This window comes from Bos mutus, chromosome 22, assembly GCF_027580195.1.
Source record: "Bos mutus isolate GX-2022 chromosome 22, NWIPB_WYAK_1.1, whole genome shotgun sequence".
Classification (NCBI taxonomy): Eukaryota; Metazoa; Chordata; class Mammalia; order Artiodactyla; family Bovidae; genus Bos; species Bos mutus.
Window position 1 is genome coordinate 50,479,795 of NC_091638.1, and position 22,007 is coordinate 50,501,801.

General features: G+C 57.4%; 1 protein-coding gene across 1 annotated transcript; it reads left to right on the forward strand.

Annotated features, from left to right (window-relative positions):
• Positions 1-238: 238 nt before the first annotated feature.
• Positions 239-14,948, forward strand: MST1R (macrophage stimulating 1 receptor). The gene is given in 21 exon segments (XM_070359110.1): positions 239-3,092; positions 5,978-6,166; positions 6,241-6,369; positions 6,543-6,713; positions 7,450-7,610; positions 7,957-8,122; positions 8,236-8,372; positions 8,787-8,948; positions 9,045-9,152; positions 9,309-9,463; positions 9,466-9,503; positions 9,611-9,757; positions 9,853-10,015; positions 10,184-10,285; positions 10,364-10,567; positions 10,839-10,919; positions 11,072-11,253; positions 11,381-11,490; positions 11,742-11,907; positions 12,285-12,421; positions 14,419-14,948. Coding segments are annotated over 21 exon segments (4,203 nt in total). The 5' UTR covers positions 239-1,853; the 3' UTR covers positions 14,675-14,948.
• Positions 14,949-22,007: the final 7,059 nt, after the last annotated feature.

Genomic DNA, 22,007 nt, shown 5'->3' on the forward strand with positions numbered 1-22,007 from the left:
TTTATGTTGCCTCAGGTGCAGTATGCTTCCAGCACTGGGTGTGGCCACCCTGTGCTCTTCCCCACCTCCCCCCAGTTGCTCCAGGAGCTCCAGTCTGGAGGGGTAGGGGAGTCCCCAAATTAGGAATCGGTGAAGGGGGGTGTAAGTTATTCAGAGTGAACTGTTTTGGGGTGGGTGTAGCACAGGGAGTATGGCACCCACAAAATGGACTTGGCACCACCCAGATCAGGTAGGCTTCCTGGAGGAGATGCCACGTACGTTGCAAGAGAAGGAAGGGGAAAAGGTGTTCCTGGAAGGAGGAACTAGGAGTATAGGCTGGAGATGAGTGGAGGAGGTTCTCGTAGGGCCAGGCTGAATCTTGTTGGGCTGTCTCCTCTCCTCACCCGCACTCCTTACCCTCCAAATCTCTGGGACTCACAGTTCACAGGTCACTCAGAACTCAACCTAGGGTCACTCTGTGAAGCTTTCCCTCTCTCCAGGGCCCAGGTACACCTGGCTGAGGGGGCTATCAGGCTAAAGATGTCCCCCAGGACACTCCAGTGTTGGGGGGTGTAGTTCCCAAAGGGAAGATGCTGAGAGATGGCAAGAGCAGACCTGGGTTGACTCCCCTACTCCCACCCTGCACAAAATCACAGCCTGGAGAGAGAACTCTGGGCAATCACCTCATTTTGGAGACTGAAAGCCTGAGGCCCAGCAAGGTTAACAGAACAGGTTAGAGGTGCCCTGAAAGCCAAAGCCCATGTCTCCCGCATATCGGGAGGTGCTGGAGCAGAACCAGGAAGGAAGGCCAGCACTTGTGTTCTGTCGACCCCATCCCTGCAGCTGCCACCTACTGAGGCAGTGGTAGACAGGGCAGAGCTAGGGTTGGGCCTCCATGTAAGTTGCTTCTCCTCTGACTCTAAGATCCAGCCAACAGGGTGGGCCCCATCTTATAACTCCCACTGCCCTGGGCAGGCTGGATGCAAGGCAGTAGCCTCTGACCGCCATCCTGTCGCAGTCAGCCCCGAGCAGGTCCACAGAGGGATAGTCCCAGAAGGGAATGGCAACCCACTCCAGTATACTTGCCTGGAGAATCCCACAGACAGAGAAGCCTGGTGGGCTACAGTCATAGAGTTGGACACGACTGAATAACACTTTCACAGAGGGTAGTGCCACTCCTGGGGTCTCCTCACACCTCCCCTGTGGTTCTCCACACATTCCTGGCTTCTGGTCCCCACAAGGAGGGTTCCCTGGGCCCTGACCAGGAACGAGTGTCTGAGGATGTTGCTGTATCCTGGAGCCGAGAGAAGGATACCAAATGGTCCTCAAACGTACTGGGGCAACCCCTCCCACTTCCGCCCAGTCGATCGTCAGGGGGCGGGACAGAACAGCTCAGATCTACTAAACGTCTCTTCGGGCCACCCTACACCCACTCACCCACAGGCCACTGAGAGAAAAGGGTCCAAGCGTAGGTGTAGGACCCAGGCTTCCGAGGGCGGGGAAAGTCGGCAAGCAGAGGGGCTGGGCTAGGCCAGCCAGCCAACCAGCAGGCCCCGCCCACAGCTCCGCCCCCACGCCCTGGTCCTGTCAGCCTGCCGGGGTAGCTCCGACAGACTTTGCTCTAATCTCCGGCTGGGAGCGGCAACAAGAGCAACAGGTGAGGCGGCCTCTCTGTCTGTGTGTGCCAGCCCGCGCCAGGCGCTCGGACGCTGAGGGCAGGAGAGGGCGGTGGGCCTCTCAGGAGTCCTGGTGGGGTCAGCTGCCCCGGGGCTCCCCGGATCGACCCTCGACGCGGGTCCCAACCCAGACTTCGAGTCTGCTCCCAGCCAGGCCCGGGTCTGCGGGAACCTCCACGGGGCCCTACCTGGGCCTCGATGGAGCTCCACCCGCCGCTGTTCCAGCCTTTCCTCTTACTGCTGCTGCTGCTGCCGACGCTGCCGGCGGTGCCCGAGACTGGCGGGTCCTGGCAGTGCCCGCGCATCCCGTATGCTGCTTCCCGCGACTTTGCAGTGGAGTACTCGGTGCCCAGCTTCTCTGCCGGCGGTCCGGTACAAGCCGTTGCAACCTACGAGGGCGGCAGGGAAGGCAGTGCGGTGTTCGTGGCCACACGCAATCGCCTGCATGTGCTTGGACCTGATCTGCAGCCAGTTGAGAGCCTGGCCACCGGCCCTGCTGGGGCCCCTGGCTGCCAGACGTGTGCGGCCTGTGGCCCAGGCCCCCACGGCCCGCCCGGAGACACAGATACGCAGGTTCTGGTGTTGGAACCCGCGCTTCCCGCACTGATCAGCTGTGGCTCCAGCCTTCGTGGCCGCTGCTTCCTGCATGAGCTAGAGCCGGGCGGGACAGCCCTGCACCTGGCGCCACCGGTCTGCCTTTTCTCAGAGCACAATCGGCCAGAGGACTGTCCTGACTGTGTAGCCAGCCCTCTAGGCACCCTCGTGACTGTGGTTGAGCAGGGCCAGGCATCCTATTTGTACGTGGCATCGTCACTGGACTCGGCGGTGGCCGCCAGCTTCAGCCCACTGTCGGTGTCCATCCGGCGGCTCAAGGCCGACGGTTCAGGATTTGCAGCAGGCTTCGCAGCGCTCTCGGTGCTGCCCCAGCACCTCGATTCCTACCGCATCGAATATGTGTACAGTTTCCACGCCGGAGCCTTCGTCTATTTCCTGACGGTACAGCCCGCCGACGTGGCAGCTGCTCCTGGCGCCTTGCACACGCGCCTGGCACGGCTCAGCGCTGTCGAGACCGACCTGGGAGACTACCGAGAGCTGGTCCTCGACTGCCATTTCGCCCCTAAACGTCGGCGACGTGCAGCCCATGAGGGCGGGCAACCCTACCCGGTGCTGCGGGCGGCCCACGCTGCTCCAGTGGGCGGCCACCTAGCCGCTGAGCTGAGCATCCCTGAGGGGCAGGAAGTGCTCTTCGGTGTCTTCTCGGCTAGCAGAGACAGCAGCCCAGGTGCAGATCCCAACTCTGTGGTCTGTGCGTTCCCCGTCCACCTGCTGGACACTCTCATCGAAAAGGGCGTAGAGCGCTGTTGTGAGCCTCCGGTCCCCCCTGGCCTCCGGCGAGGGCTGGACTTCTTCCAGTTGCCCAGTTTTTGCCCAGATGCGGTAAGCAGAAGGAAGTGGCTCTCACTTGTGAGCAGTGTGTGTTCACTTCCCATCCACGGCTGAGAGGGTCTAGGAGGAGGAAGGCAGGTGGGGAGAAGCTTTCTCTTCCACCCAGTTTCTTAGGGGGTCAGTCAAACCCCATACTGAAATCTCATCTCCTGGCCAGGCTAGATCCTGTTGCTAAACCCTTTTCCTGTTTCACCCTCTCATTTACCATGGCCTCTTGCTTTTTTGGGTAATTTCCCTGGTTATGGGAAAATTGGATTGCATCATAACTGTCTCTCTGCCAGGGATACTTCCAAACTCTGGGTATAATGGTGGTTGTCCCTTTCTACCTTCCCCCAGTTTATACACTTACAGACACACACAAAAAGTAGCCCCTCACCCCCAATCCACAGGCAGATACTCACAAATTCACCCAGACTCACATCTACTTACCAACAGTTTCGCTTTCCCTGTGGGAGTGCTTGTTTTGCTCTGCTTTCCCAAGAGGGTGGGGCAGGAGTTGTCAGAGAATGCCCCCCTCCACCCCTGTTCCATAGATCCTTCTGGGCCTTGAAAGTTGGTTGCTTGTCAGGCAGCCTGCCTGCCCTAGGCTTTATGGACCCACTCATCACTGATTGCTCTCCGTGGGGTGATGGGAAGAGGAATCAGGACATAGTGGGAAGGCGGCCTAGCTCTAGTGGATTCCAGGAGACTCACCCCGGTCTTATGCAAGCAACTATAAACATCTGCTTATGAGTAAAGGCCTAGGAGGGGCTGGCTGGATTGGTTCACCATGCAGGAGTCCCAGGCTTTCTTTCACCATACTTGGGGCCCTTCTCATCCCGGGAAGGAGGTCTCCCAGCCTAAGCTGAACTAAGGTGCTCCTCCCGGCAGACCCTGCTCAGGTTCCCTTCAGCCATGGTGTTAAGGAGCTAGAACAGAGACTAAGAGGATGGTCCTTAAAATGCTTTTTCCCTGAGGACAAACCTAAAACTGACTTCTTGAGGCCACTGAAACAGTCCCACCCTACTTATAAGAGATTAAAACAAGGAAAATGGGTGAATGAATGAAGGAATGGCCTTGGACAAGTGGCCTTTCAGGGAACTAACCCATAGTCACTGGTCTCAGAGTCATTATCTGCCCTGTGGCTCTGGCCTTGCTGTGACATTCTTCACTGTCTCCTTTTGCTCTGATTGATGCCCCAGTGGCAGGAGGAGAGTTTACACACAGCGAAGGTGGGGAGATCTTCAGCCTCCTCCTTCAGCTGACTCCATCTGGGTTGAGGAGGCCCTAGGGGTGGGAATCCCTAGTCTGGGCTTAGGGAACCCTCATTGCCCCCCCTCCTTCTCTGTGAGGAATCAGGACCTCTCTCTGACTTGGCTAGGGGTCAGGAGATCAGAAGACACCTGGCCCCACTTGGCAGTACAAGGCTCGAAAGGGCTAATCTCCAGCCCTGCCCACAGTCTGGCCAGGCCCCCAGGCAGTGTGTGAACCAGCCTGTCCCATGTTTGACACAGCCTCTAGGAGGAAAGCCGCTCTGTGTTCCTTGAGGCTGCCCTCATGAAGCCTGAGGGCCTCCGAGCTGGTCCCTGCCCTCCATGGGTTCAGGTGGGATTTGAGTCTGGTGGAGTCACCCTCCTCTATGGGGTATTGGACACTTCAGTGTTTTCAGGAGGCTGGGACCCCCAGACAAGCCTAGGAATCCAGAGCTAAGGCCCTGGAGCCCAGGGGCACACAGACAGGGTAGGGCCTCTGACTAGGGTAGGGCTTCTTTTCCAGCGCACAGCCCCACCTGTCCCTGAGTCATACAGAAAACACCTGGCTGGCTTCCTGCTAGGATCAGGACTTTTACTCACCTCCAGTTAGGACAGACTCCTAGTCCCCACCCACCCATGCTATAGATCCAGTGTGAGGAGTTTCAGGACCCAGCTCTATGCTGAGGTCTTGCTCTAAGACTTACAATCAGTGCTGAGGTCTCAGGACTGGGTTAAGCACACATTGTCAGACAGGGGCCTCCTATCAGGAGGAGGACCCTTAGGGCTGGCAAGGGACGGTCCCAAGCTACGAGGGCTACAGAGCCTTGCCTGTACCTTGCATCCAGCTCCAATACCCTTGCATCCATACCTTCACTTCTGGTTTCCCAGAAGCTTCTACAACCCTGACCTGGGGCACTGGGTGTCCCCCAAACACCTTCCTGCTAAAAACAGAGAGAAATTAGTGTCTCCTGGCACCCAGGCCTTCAGGCCCTGGTTTATCTCTCCTGTACCTCGAAGGAGATACAGGTAGCGGCTGGAGGTGCTGGAAGATCTTTGGCGTCTCAGGGAGAAGGACCGTGTTACCAAGCCGGTGCCGCCCAATTAATCTCAGAGTTCAGCTCCTTAAGCAGGTGGAGACATTGAAGCCTAAAGAGGTGACAGGGTTTGTTGAAATATAGGGCAGGACCAGCAGGGGGCAGGAGAAGACTCTGGTCAGGAACTCAAGACTATCAACCCAGCTCCTCTCCTGGGAGGCGACAAGGCCTTTGACAGGTGGGCAGACCTCTCTGAGCCCGTTTCCTTATCTGTAAAATGGGAGTGATGAGAGAAGCCAACTCCACAGCGTGGTAGTGAGAACAGAATAGGGTTGTCTTTGGAAGGCTTCATAACACGTTATCAGAATGGCTGTGGCAAGGAAGGGCTAGGCTCTGGGCGGGGGAGCCAGCCTTCTGGCCTCGGCCTTCTTCCCTGGCCTGGCTACATCTGAGAGCCCCATGGTGGAAGGTGGGGTGCCTGGCAGGTCTGGGACCTTCTCCATCCAGGCCAGGTGAGGAGTGGGAATTTAGGCCACTGTGGTCCCTGATAGAGGCCTGAAGGGTTCAGCGCATGGAGATGAGCCCTGACTCCTTCTTTGACCTTCCCCAGCCTGGTCTGGGGGCCTCCAGCCCCAATATCAGCTGCCGCCACTTCCCTCTGCTCGTCAGCAGCAGCCTCTTACGGGTGGACCTATTCAACGGGCTGTTGGGACCAGTGGAGGTCACGGCACTGTACGTGACGCGCCTTGACAACGTCACAGTGGCCCACATGGGCACAGCCGATGGGCGCATCCTGCAGGTGGGTCCTTTGTCTCTGCGGCCCCTCATCCCCAGATCCCTGTCCCCATTTTGCTCATGGCCAACCTGTCCCAGGTGGAGCTGGCCAGGTCTCTCAACTACTTGCTGTACGTGTCCAACTTCTCACTGGGCAGCAATGGGCAGCCCGTGCATCGGGATGTCAGACGCCTTGGGGACCACCTGCTTTTTGCCTCTGGGGACCAGGTAAGGTGGGCAGGGTAGGGCCTGGGGCTGGGCTGTTGGGAGCACAGGCTCCCGCTCGAGTCCAGGGAGGCACTGACACACAGGCCTCACCACCCTGATTTACAGTGGAACCAGGGGTTCTAGGGGGCTTAGCCTCCCCGTTCAGCCACCCCTGAGATACCTGTCTGTTCCAGGTCTTCCAGGTACCGATTCGGGGCCCTGGCTGCCGCCACTTCCTCACCTGTGGGCGCTGCCTGCGGGCACAGCGTTTCATGGGCTGTGGATGGTGTGGGGGCATGTGTGGCCGGCAGAAGGAGTGTCCTGGCTCCTGGCAACAGGACTACTGCCCACCAGTGCTTACTGAGGTATGGCTTGCCTGTCAGGGCACAGTTAAGGGATGGGACCTGCTGGGCCTGGGGTGGGAGTCAGCAGGTCTTAACCATGATCTTCCTCAGATCTGGTATGTCCTAAGTAGCTACAAAGAGGGCACACACATTCAAAGACTTTGAGACAGAATAGTATTGAATGGGGACTAGCATGTGACCTAGAGCAGGGGTCCCCAACCTCCGGGCTGCAGATCAGTACCTCCTGTTAGATCAGCTGCAGCATTAGATTATAAACAAAGTACATAATAAATACAATGTGCTTGAATTATCCCGAAACCATCTCTCCTCTTCCTGGTCCATGGAAAAACTGTCTCCCATGAAACCAGTCCCTGGTGCCATAAAGGCTGGGGACTGCTGACCTAAAGTGAAGGGATTCCCAAGTGGCGCTAGCGGTAAGGAACCCACCTGCCAATGCAAGAGATGGGAGTTCAGTCCCTGGGTCGGGAAGAGCCCCTGTAGAAGAGCGTGGCAACCCACTCCTATATTCTTGCCTGGAGAATCCCATGTACAGAAGAGCCTGGTAGGCTATAGTCCATAGGGTCACACAGAGTCAGACGTGACCGAAGCAACTTAACATCCAGCACAAAAGCATGACCTAGGGTGACTGGAGTGTGTGGCAGGCAAGGAGTATGGCAGAAAACTTAGGGGGAAGCAGACAGGGCTGAGAGTCCTGACCCATAGAGGGACTCAGGCTATGTTCTCCTCCCCCTTTCAGTTCTATCCCCGCAGTGGACCCCTAAGGGGCAGCACAAGGCTGACCCTATGTGGCTCCAACTTCTACCTGTACCCTCCTGGTCTGGTGCCTGAAGGCACCCATCAGGTCACTGTGGGTCGAAGTCCCTGCCGACTGTTACCTAAAGGCAACTCAGACCTCAGGTACGACCTGGTCCCTGCTGTTTCTGTCCCTGATGCATAAACAAAGCAGCCCCTTTGCTGTGAGATCCTGTCCTCAGCTTGCATGGGGCAAGCTGCGGTGGCTCTGCTTGTTTTGTGTCTGGGGTGACACCTCTATTCCTTTCTGAGCCTGCATGTGCCTTATCTGTCTGTTGAGTTATGGCCAAACTAGTCCCTGCACCGACAGTTCCTGTTGACCCAGGATTGAGGCATGGGTAGATAGATGCTATCTTTAAGCTCAGAGGAGACCTGTGATTTGTGGTGGGCAGGCCAGTAGGCCTGTGTGACCCACCCCCCCAGCCGACCTTGAGTTCCCTTGACGTCCCAGCCGACTGCCCCGGAAGGACTTCATAGAGGATTTTGAGTGTGAGCTGGAGCCCTTGAGCACGCAGGTAGCCGGGCCTGCCAACATCAGCCTCATTGTGACCAATATGCCACTGGGCAGGCACTTCCGGGTAGAAGGTACCTCCATGCTAGGAGGCTTCTGTTTCATGGTGAGGTCACCTTGCCTTGTATGTGTCCTTGGGCAGGTGGGCAGTTCGGGCAGGGAAGGGTTTGGAGGGGAGGGCCTCCTATTCCAAGCTAAGCCATCTCCATGCCCTCTTAGGAGCCAGTGCTGACAGCAGTCCGACCCTTCTTTGGCCCTCGGGCAGGAGGTACCTGCCTCACCCTTGAAGGCCGAGGCCTGTCTATTGGCACCAGCCAGACTGTGCTGGTCAATGGGACTGAGTGCCCACTGAAACAGTAAGAGCCAGTGGGAAGGGGGAAGGGAGGCAACAGGGTCCCACATAGGGGAACCCTCACCAGGTAGGGCTTGGATCCCCGACAGGGTAGGGGAGGAGGGCTCAGTCACGCAGTGGAGGGAACGGTCCAGGAAGAAGTGTCTGTTTCTCCCTCCAGCCCCGAGGTGGTTTGGGGATGGTGAGAGAGCCCATTATAGTGTCCATTGACTGCAGCCAGCGCTATGGGGTCCCTGTTCCTCCCTGACTTCTTGGAGGCCTTACTGGGACCACCCTGTCTTCAAACAGACCATGGAGTTTGGGCAGATCGGGGAGATGACCGACAGAGGAACTGGGAGGGGTCTGTTGGCCCCTGGAGGAGCTGGGCCTGGCCATCACTTGGAAGGTGCCCCTGAGCCCAATCCCCCCTGTTCTGCAGGGTCAGCGAGGGGCAGCTTTTATGCACCACGCCCCCTGGGGCCGCTACTGCCAGCGTTCCCATTCGCCTGCAGGTAGGGGGCGCCGAGGTGCCTGGCTCTTGGAATTTCCACTACCGGGAAGACCCCATCATCCTGGGCATCAGCCCCAAATGTGGCTATACGTAAGTGTCACCTCCTCGCCCATTCTGGTCTCTGAAGGATGAGGGATCCAGCCTCAGAGAGCACCCCGAGGCCCACCACCCCGCTCTCCTCCACAGTGGCTCCCACGTCACCATCCGCGGCCAGCATCTGACTTCAGCATGGCACCTCACGCTGTCATTCCATGATGGGGTCAGGGCAGTGGAGAACAGGGTGAGCGGGCGCTGGCAGCTGCTGAGTGGGCACTTGCCAGGAGGGAGGAAGGCCACACCAGTCCCCTGAGTTCCAGCTCCAGCCCACGCTGGGTTCAGGGGGCCAGGGTGGCTGAAGGTAGGATACCGGGGCTTACCGCTCTCACCTGGGCCCCGCAGTGTGAGGGGCAGCCCGGAGCAACACAGGTGCCGCCTGCCCGAATATGTGGTCCGAGGCCGCCGAGGGTGGGTGACAGGGAACCTGAGTGTCCGTGGGGATGGAGCTCCTGGCTACACACTGCCTGGCTTTCGCTTCCTGCCTCCACCCCACCCACCCAGCAAGGACCTGGCCCCCTGAAGCCTGAGGAGCACGCCATTAAGTTTGAGGTAAGTGTGGGGGATGAGGGGTGAGGACAGTGGAGGGGGTAGGGCTGCAGCCTCGCCGAAGGAGCGTTGTGGGGGGCACTGGCCAGCCCCCGTGACTGTCTCTGCAGTACATCGGGCTGGGCACTGTGGCTGACTGCGTGGCTGTGAATGTGACTGTGAGTGGCAAGAGCTGCCAGCACGAGCTGCGGGGGGATGTGGTAGTCTGCCCCCTGCCCCCCTCCCTGCAACTTGGCAAGGACGGTGCTCCACTGCAGGTAGGCAGCTCTGTTGGCCCTCCTCAGGAGACACGGGTCGGGGTGGGGGGGGGCGTCTACAGGCTGGGCCTGAGCTGCCACCTAATGCTCCCCAGGTCTGTGTGGATGGTGGGTGCTACACCCTGGGCAAGGTAGTGCGGCCAGGTCTGGAAGGAGTCCCCCAGAGCACGCTCCTCGGTGTCCTCCTGGCTCTGCTCCTGCTTGTGGCTGTGCTGGCTGCCATACTGGTCTTCAGTTACCGCCGGAGGAAGCAGCTAGGTGAGCCCTCCACTGCCATCCTGACCCAGCCCTCACCCCCAAACTATGACATCTCCAAGCCCCTATATCCTCTCTGTCCAGGCCTTGGGGGTCTGCCCACACCTCCTGGGTCTGGGTCAGCCTCTAGGACCTTGGAGTGGCTGGCTACTAGCAGGCATTTGTCCACAGTTCTTTCTTCGAACCTGGAAGACTTGGCCTCCCTGGACCGGACCCCTGGAGCCATGCCTCTGCCTCTGCTCCGCTCAGGCTCTGACTACAGAAATGGCCTTGGTGAGATGCTGGAGGTGCTAGAAGATGGGACCATACTGTCTGCTCCACCAGCCCCTCATTCCCTCTCTTCCTCCACAGCCCCTCCTATCACTAGCCAGGATTCCTCCACTCAGGTCCACAGAATATCCTCCTCAGACAGCGGGGATGGGTCCCGTGTCCCATTGCTGCGGAAAGGATCCATCCAGCTTGGGGACCTGGACTCTGTGCTCCTGTCTGAGGTCAAGGATGTACTGATTCCCCATGAAAGGGTGGTCACCCACGCTGACCGAGTCATTGGCAAAGGTATGAGTGCCAGACCAGGTGGAGCGGGGGAGAGATGGAGTCCTGAGATGACATGGGCTTGAGGAACAGTCAGGCAGGACTCTGAGCCTCCATTTGCTCATCTGTGAAATAGGAACTCTGTCTTCAGTGGGTTCTGGTGCAGATTAAGAGGGTATGGGAGGGCTGCAGGCTCTGCCATCACGAGTTGGAGTTCTGAGGTCTGGTTGCCGGTGGGTGGGAGTGGTGTGTGCTCTGGGCCCCGGGGCCCCTCTCACCATCTCTCCCTCATCAGGCCATTTTGGAGTTGTCTACCATGGAGAATACAAAGATGAGGCCCAGAATCGAATCCACTGTGCCATCAAGTCGCTGAGTCGTAAGTGGAACAGAGGCTGGGAGGATCCTTGTCCCTGCCGTGCTACCATCAGCTCCGTGACCCTGAGCGGGAGACTTTCGTTTCCTCCGTTTCCCCATCTGACCCTTATCAAGGGGTTCCCCGCCCTGGGCCTGACTCCAGCCTCCCTGCAGGCATCACAGAGGTGCAGGAGGTGGAGGCCTTCCTGCGCGAGGGGCTGCTCATGCGCCGTCTGCACCACCCGAACGTGCTGGCTCTCATTGGCATTGTGCTGCCCCCGGAAGGGCTGCCCCGCGTGCTGCTGCCCTACATGCGCCACGGAGACCTGCTGCAGTTCATCCGCTCACCCCAGCGGGTCAGTCGGTGCTTAGCTGACTCTGGGCTCTGGGGGGTGCATAGGTTGGGGGGGCTTGGGCAGCAGCTGGGCATGGAGCTGCTCGCCCTCACCTACTGGCCCACCTGTGCTCCCCACCCACCCCCAGAATCCCACAGTAAAGGACCTCATCAGCTTCGGCCTGCAGGTGGCCCACGGCATGGAGTACCTGGCCGAGCAGAAGTTTGTGCACCGGGATCTGGCTGCTCGGAACTGCATGTGAGTGGCCAGAGAGAAGCCAGGGGGCGGAGCGCTGGGGTGTGCAGCTGAAGGCGCCCACAGGGAAGGCCCACGCTCCATTTCTTGCTATATAGCCCTGGACATGTCCTTCTCTTTCTGGTCCTCCATTTTTCTGTCTGCCCAGTGCAGGCTTGGGTTGGATGCTGTAGCTCAGAAACCCTGTGAGGGCCTGAGATAGATGGGTTTGGGTCTGGTGGGGACCAGTCCTGAGTGTGATCCTCCCCTCCCAGGCTGGATGAGTCATTCACGGTCAAGGTGGCTGACTTTGGTCTGGCCCGTGATGTCCTGGACAAGGAGTACTACAGTGTCAAGCAGCACCGCCACGCTCGCTTGCCTGTCAAGTGGATGGCGCTGGAGAGCCTGCAGACCTACAGATTCACCACCAAGTCTGACGTGGTGAGGCCCCACCTGCCCCAGAGTCCACCCAGCCTCAGACAACACTCGGCCTTGCCCATTCAACTCTGGATGTTGATGAACCCAGGGAACCCTGTGTTGGGCGGTGCCCATAGACCATTTGCCCATCTCTGGGCAGGTATCAGGGCAAGAGGTGGCTCTTCACAGGCAATCCAGGCCTTGCCAAGCCCCAACTCTGGGCAGGCTCGGAGGGGGGACAGAGCGAAGATGCTTGTGAGGTAAAGAAGAACAATTCCGATTTGGGGGTGGAGCCCCTCATTTCCAGCTAGCAGGCTCTGGGAGGGAGCAGACCTGGAGGGGTCCACCTGTCCCCAGATTTGAGCTAAGAGTTGAGTCCCTTCACCTGTCCCCTCCCACAGTGGTCGTATGGTGTGCTGTTATGGGAGCTGCTGACACGGGGTGCCCCTCCATACCCCCACATCGACCCTTTTGATCTTACTCACTTCCTGGCCCAGGGTCGGCGCCTACCCCAGCCTGAGTATTGCCCAGATTCTCTGTGAGTATATGGACATGGTGACGGGGAGGGAGCTGGGACTAGAGACAAGAAGGTGAGGAGGGGGCTGGAGACAGAGTTCTTGCCTGGCTTTTTGACTCATTCTCAGGTTGACCTAGAAAGGGACCCTCTCTGGGCCTCAGTTTCCTCATCTGTGGACTGGTTCCGCCAGCATCAAGGCTTGGTGCTAGAAGGAGATCATGGTTGCCATGGTAACAGCATTCCTAATCATTGGTTGAGGCCAGTGATTTCATTTCCCAGCACTCCTCTCCCCACAATCCCCAGCAAGGGGGGCTGTTTTCCATCGCTTCCACTTACTTAACCTCAAGGAAAGGTTCCATTAGCTCCCACACTAAGCCCCCTCCACATCTCCAGATCAGAAATTGTTTTTCATTGGATATAGTTTCAGATTCCCTGTTCCCAGAGGCATGGCGCCAGCTGTGTTTCATCAGTGCCTGTCGGGTGGTTTAGCTTCATGAGCAGCTCGCATGCCTTAGCCATGCTCAGGTCTTTGAGGTTAGAATGGGAAGAACCAGGTCACAGATAAAGGTGGCTAATGATTCCTGTCTCGCTCAGCTTGTGTTCCAGAAGGGTATGAGTAACCCTTCCTCACAGCCCTGCCTGCCTTGCTTTTGCTTTTCATTATTTATTTCACTGATGCATCTGCTTCAAAGTCAGGGAAATTAATTTCTGCCTCCGGGTCAGGCTCCCTGAAACAGACTCTGAGATGGAGATTTACACATATGCAGGTGGTCGATTCCTAGGTTGGGGGCAAGGGAAGCAGGACTAGGGAGGCAGAGAAGTAGAGCTGTGATGCAGATGTAAAAGAGGCTGCTGTCCATCTCCTGGGATCTCTGGAATTGGGGTGGCCCTTCAGAGTTTTCTGAAATTGAGACCCAGGGGCCCGGGTCTTTGCACCAGACATACATCAGTCACTGCTTACAGCTGTCCAGGAGGAAGGCGTGTGAGCCTGGAGGAGGCATTTCTTTTCTACCTAGGGCAATTCCTAGAGGGCACCTCAGTCAAGAGCCATAAGCAACCACAGGGAGAATGAAGGGGGCCATGCCAGGATCCTCTAGACCAGGAAAGTCCCTTGTCTCTGGGCTCCAGTTTCCTCATCTGCAGAGTTAGAGTGATCACAGTACCACCCTCAGAGTTCTCAGAATTATACGAGATTATCATGTGTAGGGCACTTTTAGTATCATTTAGGGCAGGGATGACATTTCCAAGATAAAGGGGCATGTGTTAGGACCCATTAGACAAACACAAAGAAACTGCTTGGGATCCATAGTGCCAAAGAAAGTGAAAGGAAAGTGAAAGAAAAGTGAAAGTGCTAGTTGCTCAGTCTTGTCCGACTCTTTGCAACCCTGGGGACTGTAGCCTGCCAGGCTCCTCTGTCCATAAAATTCTCCATGCAAGAATACTGAAGTAGGTTGCCATTCTCTTCTCCAGGGTATCTTCCTGACCCAGGGATCGAACCCAGGTCTCCCGCATTGCAGACAGAATCTTTACCACCTGAGCCACCAGGAAAGCCCATATGATGCCAATGAGTTGCCCCACAATCTTAGTGCTTTGAATCCCCATTTCCTCAGACCTGGGCTTCCTTCCTAGAAGACCTGTGATGATAACTGCAATAGCTTGTGAGCTGGGCCCTAAGCTCCGAACTTCACAGGAGTCTTCTCATTTTATACCCCAAAAGCCCTGTGATCAGAGAAGGATCCAGAGGCACAGAGAGGTTAAGAAACTTGTTGAGATCACAAAGCCCAGGTCACAGGACACAGGAGTCCAGCCTCTCAACCCCTGAGGCAATTCGACCTCTGCCAGGGTGGGAAGGCAGGCAGTTATAATAAGAGCTTCCCTGTAATTGGGTGAGGCAAGGCATTAGCCATGTCATCCGCTCTCGTCCACTGTGGCCTGCCAAGGGGCTAAGCGCAAGTGGATAGCCCAGAAGCTCTGGGTGGGGGTGCACCGTGCCCCTAATGTTTTCCTCTCCCCGGTAGGTACACTGTGATGCAGCACTGCTGGGCGGCGGACCCCATGGCACGACCCACCTTCGGAGAGCTAGCAGGGGAAGTGGCACTCGTGGTGGCTGCGCTGCGAGGGGACCACTACGTGCAGCTGCCCGTGGCCTACGTGAACGTGGGCCCTGGTGCCCCTGACAAGGCAATCACGCCCTTGGAACAGTCACCGTCCCCAACAGTGCACAGGAGCCCAGGGCGGCCCCGGCCCCTCTCAGAGCCACCGAGACCCACGTGACCTCAGCCCCAGGCGGGCCTCGGGGCTTGGACCTGCATAGCGGTGGCAGTTACCCCAAGCTGCCTCTGGGCTGGCCTCTGCCGTGTCCCGGTCCCTTCACCTTCAGGGGCATAGGAGGACTGCAAGGCATATTGGTCTCTCGCTCCTCAGGAGGACCCAGTGCGGGGATCCTTGATGCAGTATTTATGAGGTGTCTGCTCTGTGCCTGGCTGCTGGGCACAGGGGACTCAGGGGTGACCACTGGCCCTTAAATCAGTAAATGAATAAATGAATATTTAAGTACACTTTGTGGTAAATGCTATGAAAGGAAAAGACAGGCTGCTCTGAGGGAATGGAGGACAGCCCTAGATAGATGAAGAGGGAGGTAAGGGAGGCCACCCCAGGAGGTGACATTTTTGCTGGGATGTTGTCAGATGGTAACTGCGCCAGAAATGGTTGAGGAAAGAGAGTTTTGGCAGAGTGAACAGCCCATGCAAAGGCCCTGAGGCTGGAAGGGGGTTGGGTCAGCAAGAAGGCTCCAGAGAACAGGAAGGGCAGGCCAGGCCCACATCTAGAATACAGGGCCCTGGGGACTTTCAGATGGAACCCAAGAGGGGTGGGTTGAAAACCCAGACATGCAGCAGCCACGATGCCTTCTGCTGTTGCCCAGTCCTCCCATCCCATTGCCCAGGCCCTAGCCCCACTCCAGGGCTCCCTGCTCCACCTGCACCTTTCCCCTAACTGCCCGCCCCCACCCACTGTTAAGGCATGGAGACTTGTCCCCCTCTCCCCCAGTCATGCCAGCATTGCTCTTGCAGCCTTGAGAGAGATGAGCCTGCAGCAAGGCCTCGGCTCCACACTTTCAAGGCACCAGCTTCGAGGTGCAGACGGCTCAGGCTATTTATACTCGTCAAGGCCACAGTACAATAGCCGCTAGAAGGGCAGCTCCACCGGAGGAGAGCATCTTCCTCCTTGGACTGCTGCTCCCCCATGCCCTTAAGGCTGAGGGGGCCACTGGGCCCTGTTTGGTGTGGACACCTGGGCAACCAGGGTGATGGGGCCCTGGACCTGTGCCGTGGTGGGTCCTCTCTCTTGCTCAGGCTTCCCATGGCCTCTCTCTCATCAGCTGGGGGACCCTGACTCACCCTAAGGGAAGTAGGCTCCTGCCCCTTTGAGTCTCTGGCCTGTCATGCATGGAACCCTGGGTTTAGGGCAAGAGCCCCCTGGTAAGCAGAGTAGGGGTCTCCTTGGGACTGGAGCTGCCTAGCTGTTTTCTACCCATCTATTGCCCACTCTGTCACCTCAGGTCAGAGGAGGCCCAGATATGGGAACCTGAAGGACTCTGAGGACAGGTAGGTAAAGCTTAAATTGAGACTCAAGCTCTAGCGCAAGGGTCTGAAGATCAGGGCTCTAGAAGCTACAGACGGGTAGAGATGGGCTCCGTCTGCCCATTTACCACCTCACCCCTGATGCCCAAGAGTGCAGGCACAGAGGAGGAGGTTGTAGCTTTGCACACTCTGCCAGGGACCTCTGGGCTCCCTCCTTGCCTGTGTCACCCCTGAGGCTGGGAGAGAAGTGAGTGGAATGGTCCTGGAACCCTCCCACAGCTGTGGTCCCTGTACCAGTTGGAAAAGACTGTCTCCATCCCTCCGCCTGGTAGTCCTTGTGCCCTAATCTCATCCTGGGGATCTAAGGGTGACCCCAGGCTTGGAGCTGGGTGGGAAGTGAGGACAAGGCTCAGAGGCTTCACTGAAGTTAGACTGAGGCTCCGTCCCCACTGGGTCTCTGCAGCTTAGGGACCATGGTCTTATCATAAGCCCAGAAAAGAAAAGGATAAGAAAGGGTCTCAGGGAACTTCCCCCGTGCTTCAGTGGCTAAGACTCCATGCTCCCAATGCAGGGGGCCCAGGTTCAATCCCTGGTCAGGGATTAGATCCCACATGCCACAACTAAGAGTTTGCATGTCTCAACTAAAGATCCTGCATGCTGCAACTAAAGAGTCCACGTGTTGCAACTAAGACCTGGTGCAGCCAAATATATATGTATTTATATGTATGTAAGAGAGAGACTCAGAGAGGAAGGGGATTCTCTGGATGGGAGGGAAGCTTATGGAGGAGAGAAGGGAGACGGAAGACGCTCAGCGGGTGTCAGTTTTCCATGTAGCCAGAATGTGGGGCTTCGGGCCTGTTTCTGGGCCAAGGGCCTCCAGGGCCAGGATTCTCCAGGGAGGGGACACACTTAAGCAGATGCTTGACACAACTGCACTGCCTCTCCCTAACACTGAAGCCCCCAAGCTCTGAACTCTGTTCTCAGAGCCATTTGATAGTCCTACGTTCATCTGGAGTGACTTAAGATGGAACTGCTTCAGGGTTTCCAGTTCCTGCCTGGGCCACCAGGGAAGAAAGGAGGGGTTAGTCCTAGCTGCCCGCCATGGGCTCAGCAGAACAGGAGCTTTGAGTGGCTTCCAGGGCTCATGAAGCCTGGGTTGCCTTTCCCTTATTTATTTGTTTGTTTTTTGCTTCTCCCTTGGGGGAGGCCTGAGTAGGGGCCGGAGCAAGAGGGAAATTGCTGGTGGCCCTGGTGGGCCCCGGGCCTGTAACTGGGGCTGGATGGGATGAGCGCAGGTTTCTCCCACGGCTTTGGAAGTCCAGTCTTCCCATCATGAGCTGGGGGGAGTGGGTGTCAGCTCATCTGCCTCATCTCCCTCCATTGCAGCTCAGTGGGGCTGGGGGCCAGCAGGTGCCAAGAGAGGCGGGAGGGAGGCCAGGCTGGGAGCTGGGGCTGAGGAAGCAGCAGATGACTCACAGCCTCCTGATTGCCCACTGGTGTCAGTGTCGTCTGGCACCTGGAGGGCAGACATGGGGTTGACCGACCTGCTTTGATGGGGGACCAGGAGTCTGGTCTGGGATTCCCCTTATGCCAAAGCCCCAGCCTTTCAGAGAATTTCCACAGGGATCCAAAGGCTCTCTAGGGGTTGCCCCTGAGGGCTCCAGACACAACCCCATTTCAAACCCTGAGACCTTTCTGGGACAATGACTTCATCGGTCATTCCCTTGGTGCAGCCCATGAGGCCCTGGGTGCACCTCTGATGCCACTGCATGAACTAACTCCCTGCAGCTGTAGGAGACCTGCCCCTCCTCCAGGGCTGGGTGGGGTTGGGGGTCCGTGGGTGCTGCTGGGAGGGTCTGAGGCTCAGGAAGACCCAGCATGCATCTTTCACACTTAGTGCCTCTGCCTGGAGAGAAGCAGCCCTGAGAATAGATAACCGAGCGTTGATCTGGCATCTGCCAGGCCCTGGTGAAAAACACCTATTACTCCACACTGGGCTGGAGAACTCTCCTCCGTGAAGACCCAGGAACCGAACATCTCTTCACCCACAGCTTCTGCTCTGTCTGTGTGAGAGTCCAGTCAGCTCAAAGGTGGAGCTACTCCAGCCTGGAGGAGGTGGGATGACTTGAACCACCCCCAGCATTCCCCATCCGGCACTGGGGGCCAGCTGAGCCTTAGTCTCTCCCTCCATTCTTTTGGGGGTTCATTCCAGTCAGAGTTTTTAGCCCGATGAGCCTAGATGCCAAGAGAACCTAGCACCAGCTCCTGTCCCTCCGTGGCTACCCATTTGCCCACAACTTCAGCTCCACCCATCCAGGAGCTGGGATCGTGGAAGAGAAGCAGAGGTATTAATGGTCCTGACAGCCATCCTGTGCCGTGCAGGTGGCGGGAGGGTCCTTGGGTTTGGCCCTCATCAGTCTCATTGTTGCTCTGTGGGAGCTTGAGCTCGTGGGGCCTGTCCTGTGATGGTTGCTATTCTGAGCTCAGATGGTGGGAGCGGAGGGACATTGCTGAATCCCTGGGGCTCTGTACAGGCAGAGGCAGATGGAGCATGAGATCCAGGGGCATCCTTGCCTTCTCTCTCATTCCCCTTCATATTGGTTTAGCCACTCGCAAACTTGTGATCTTAGACTGGGCAGCTGGGATCTGGGAATGCATCAGGGAAGACAGGGGACTCAAAAGCAGCTGGTGGCCAAGATCGCAGGATTCAATTAGCTCTGAAGCCAGATCTCCCTTCCTCGTGCCACAAGTCCCCCCACTCCTGCCGCCCCGACCCCGGCCCGACCCCGACCCCCCCCACCCCCGCCGCCGCCGCCGATTCCAGTGCAGCCAGGACCATGGAGACTTAGAGGCCCCCAGAGGCACACAGCCCACGTGTCTGGGCTGTGCTTCTGCCTGGAGTGCCCTCCCTCCACAGATCTAAGTGCTACCATGTGCAGCCTCTGGGACACAGGGCTGGTGTCTGAGCCCCTGGACAGTAGGCAGGGATGAGCTTCTGGGGAACCAGGCATTACTTTTCACTCCATTAGCAAGTGGTTGTCTGCACTGGGAACCCTTTAAGACTTTTTTTTTTTACATATTTTATTTTATTTATTTATTTGGCTGCACCAGGTCTTAGTGTTGATACAGGGGCTCTTTAGTTGCAGCATGTGGGATCTAATTCCCTGACCAGGGATCGAACTCAGGGCATTTGCATCAGGGAGTGTGGAGTCTTAGTCCGTGGACCACCAGGAGAGTCCCCCCAAGGCTCCTCTGTAGTTCCTCTGGGCTACACGGTAGTGACAGCTTCAGTCAGCCATCGGTCCTGCTGACATGTCTCTCCGAGCTGGGGAGCCCCCTCTTCAAAGGGGGAAAGGAATTCTTTGGGCTGCCCCATCCCTCTGCCCCCATGGGCTCCTGCCCTGCTTTCTTTGACCCAGCCATCTGTTCTCAAAGTCTCCCCCACCCTCCACAGGGACCAGGCAGGAAGGCAGCCCTCCTCACGTCCCCATCGCAGGTGTGGTGGGAGGTCTCTTCTCGCTAGTCTTGAGGCCCTGCTTCTGGCAGCAAGGACTCCCTCCTCCTCCCTCCCGACTCCTGGCTGGATGGGGGGCTGCTCCCAGGGAAGTGGTGGGGGGAGCTGGCGCAGCCCCTCAGCCAGCTGTGGACAGCAGTCAGGGTGGCTGTGCTGTTGCCCTCCCTTGTGGCTGGTGCGGCTGGCCATCTTTCACGCAGAGTTACGTAAGCTTGAGTCAATTGGAGCTCAGAGCGGTTCATTGTGGGCTATTTTTAAGCTGTAACACATCACAGCAGAGGGGTCACTGCACCATGGCTTGCAGGGAAGGTTGTTTAAACATCTGTTATTTAAATTTTCCTGCGCCTTAGAGCTCAAAAGACACGTCTTCCCTCACTCTTGGATTCTGCCTTTCACATCCCAGGTGAGGTGTATTATCACCCCTCATCCCACCATAGCTTCCTCTAGGGCTGGGCTTTTCTGCACCATAACTGCCATTATTTGGGATCAGGCAGGGAATGGGGCAGGGAGAAGGTGCCAGCTCCATGGAATGGGTGCACCCGGGCCAGAAGAGACTTCCAGGGAAGTAGGAAGTTAGAGTTCACAGGGAGGAGAGGAAAATGCAGTGTGCTGGGTATAGAGCTGAGAGGAGGCAGATACAGCCTTCCTCCTGGGGGGGCTTTGGTTTCCCATCAGGACCCACCCAGAGAGGGTTGATAACAAGGTCCTTTCGGGGGGCTTTTCAGAAGCCTGCCTTTGCCTGGGCTGTGTTCCTGCCTGGAGTGCCCTCCCTCCACAGATCTAAGTGCTACCCATGTGCAGCCTCTGGGACACAGGGCTGGTGTCTGAGCCCCTGGACAGTAGGCAGGGATGAGCTGCTGCATTGCTTTTCACTCCATTAGCAAGTGGTTGGCTGCACTGGGAGCCCCTTAAGACTTCTTTTTTACATATTTTATTTTATTTATTTATTTGGCTGCACCAGGTCTTAGTTGAGGTACATGGGCTCTTTAATTGTAGCATGTGGGATCTAGAACCCTGACCAGGGATTGAACTCAGGGCCTTTGCAACAGGGAGTGCAGAGTCTTAGTCCCTGGACCACCAGGAAAGTCCCCCTAAGGCTCCTTTTGATCCTAGATTTTTTTTAAGATGTCTAGAGTCTTCCCAGAGTGCAGGGCGGGGAAGGCAGGTCACCTAGAAGAGTGCAGGGCCAGCGACTTGACGAGCTGACCCCTGGGAACACCACCGAACCCAAGACATGTCTGTATTGAAAAACCAGGTCTGGGGAACTTGGCTGCTCACGGGGCCTTTCCTGCCTACCGTCCCCAGAACCTCCTGGGTAGGAGGATTCCAGCCTGATCCGTGAGGAAGGAGGGTTTCTCAGAGTGAGCGGACTGTCCCCATCTCCTGGAGTCTGACCCTCTCCCCAGGGTTTGGGGCTCCCCCAACTCTCCAAGCCAGCCCTCGGGTCAGGTGAAGTGTGAAGAGAGGCAGCACTGAAACCTGCCCTCACAGAAGAGTCTCGGTATGGCCTTCCCCTCAGACTGAGCTCCTCCCTGTTGCTTCTTGGCCCCTTCATCCCAGGCAGCCCTCAGCCTGGGGAATGGGCTCAGCTGGGGGGGAGGGGCTCTCCAGGTTGCCATGGCAACATGTTGGCCCTCCTCACTTTCCAGAATCAGAAATAGAATTGGATGCCCTTCTTCCTGGTGAGAGACTATTTAAAAACATGTTGGGGGGAGGGGTACAGGGGCAATGTCCCTGCCTGATCCCCAAGAGGGGCTGGGTAGAAGGGGCCCCGCCTGGGAGCTTCTCTGACTGCCCCACTGCCCCTCCCCTTAGCTGGATGAAGCCAAGTGGGCTTTGATCAGCCAAGAATTGTGAGTACAAAAGACTCAGCCTGGTCCCACAGGGTAAGTAACTAGCCCCTACTCAGCACCGCCAGGTTCCTGGGAGGCACTGGCTTAGTGCCCGCCAGGAAAATGCCCCCTCCCAGGCCTGAGCCGCCTGCTAAGCTACCAGGAGAAGCAGAAGGGCCAAGTGGGATATAGCTTGAGTATCGAGGGATTGAGGCTGCAGAGCTCGGAAGGGAGGCATGTTGGTTCCCTTCCAGCAGAGTCCATGCCCGCCTGGCCCTGGGCATGACACCCAGTGGTGGCACCGGAAGTTACAGAAGTGTGGGTCCCGAGCTTGGTGGCCTGGCCTCGGATTCCGCTCTACAACTCACTAGCTGCAACCTCCGCAGTCTCTCTCTCCTCCCTGTGCCTTGGTTGCCTCGTCTGTAAAATAAGGATGACAGCACCCGGCTCTCACTGAATTGCTGTGAGGCTGGCTCGCGGTGCTCAGCACTGCCAGGTGCAGAGGAAGCGCCCAGTCCACAGCAGTCGGTGTTCTCTTTTGCCATCAGGGGTGTTTGCGTCCCAGGTGGGAAAAGCTGTCTCTGCTCCGGACTGCCTTCTCTGGTCCTTCCTTCGTGGGCCACACCCTTCTCAGGTCAGTTTGTCGCAGAGGACCTCAGCCCTGGCAGAAAGGGTTATGC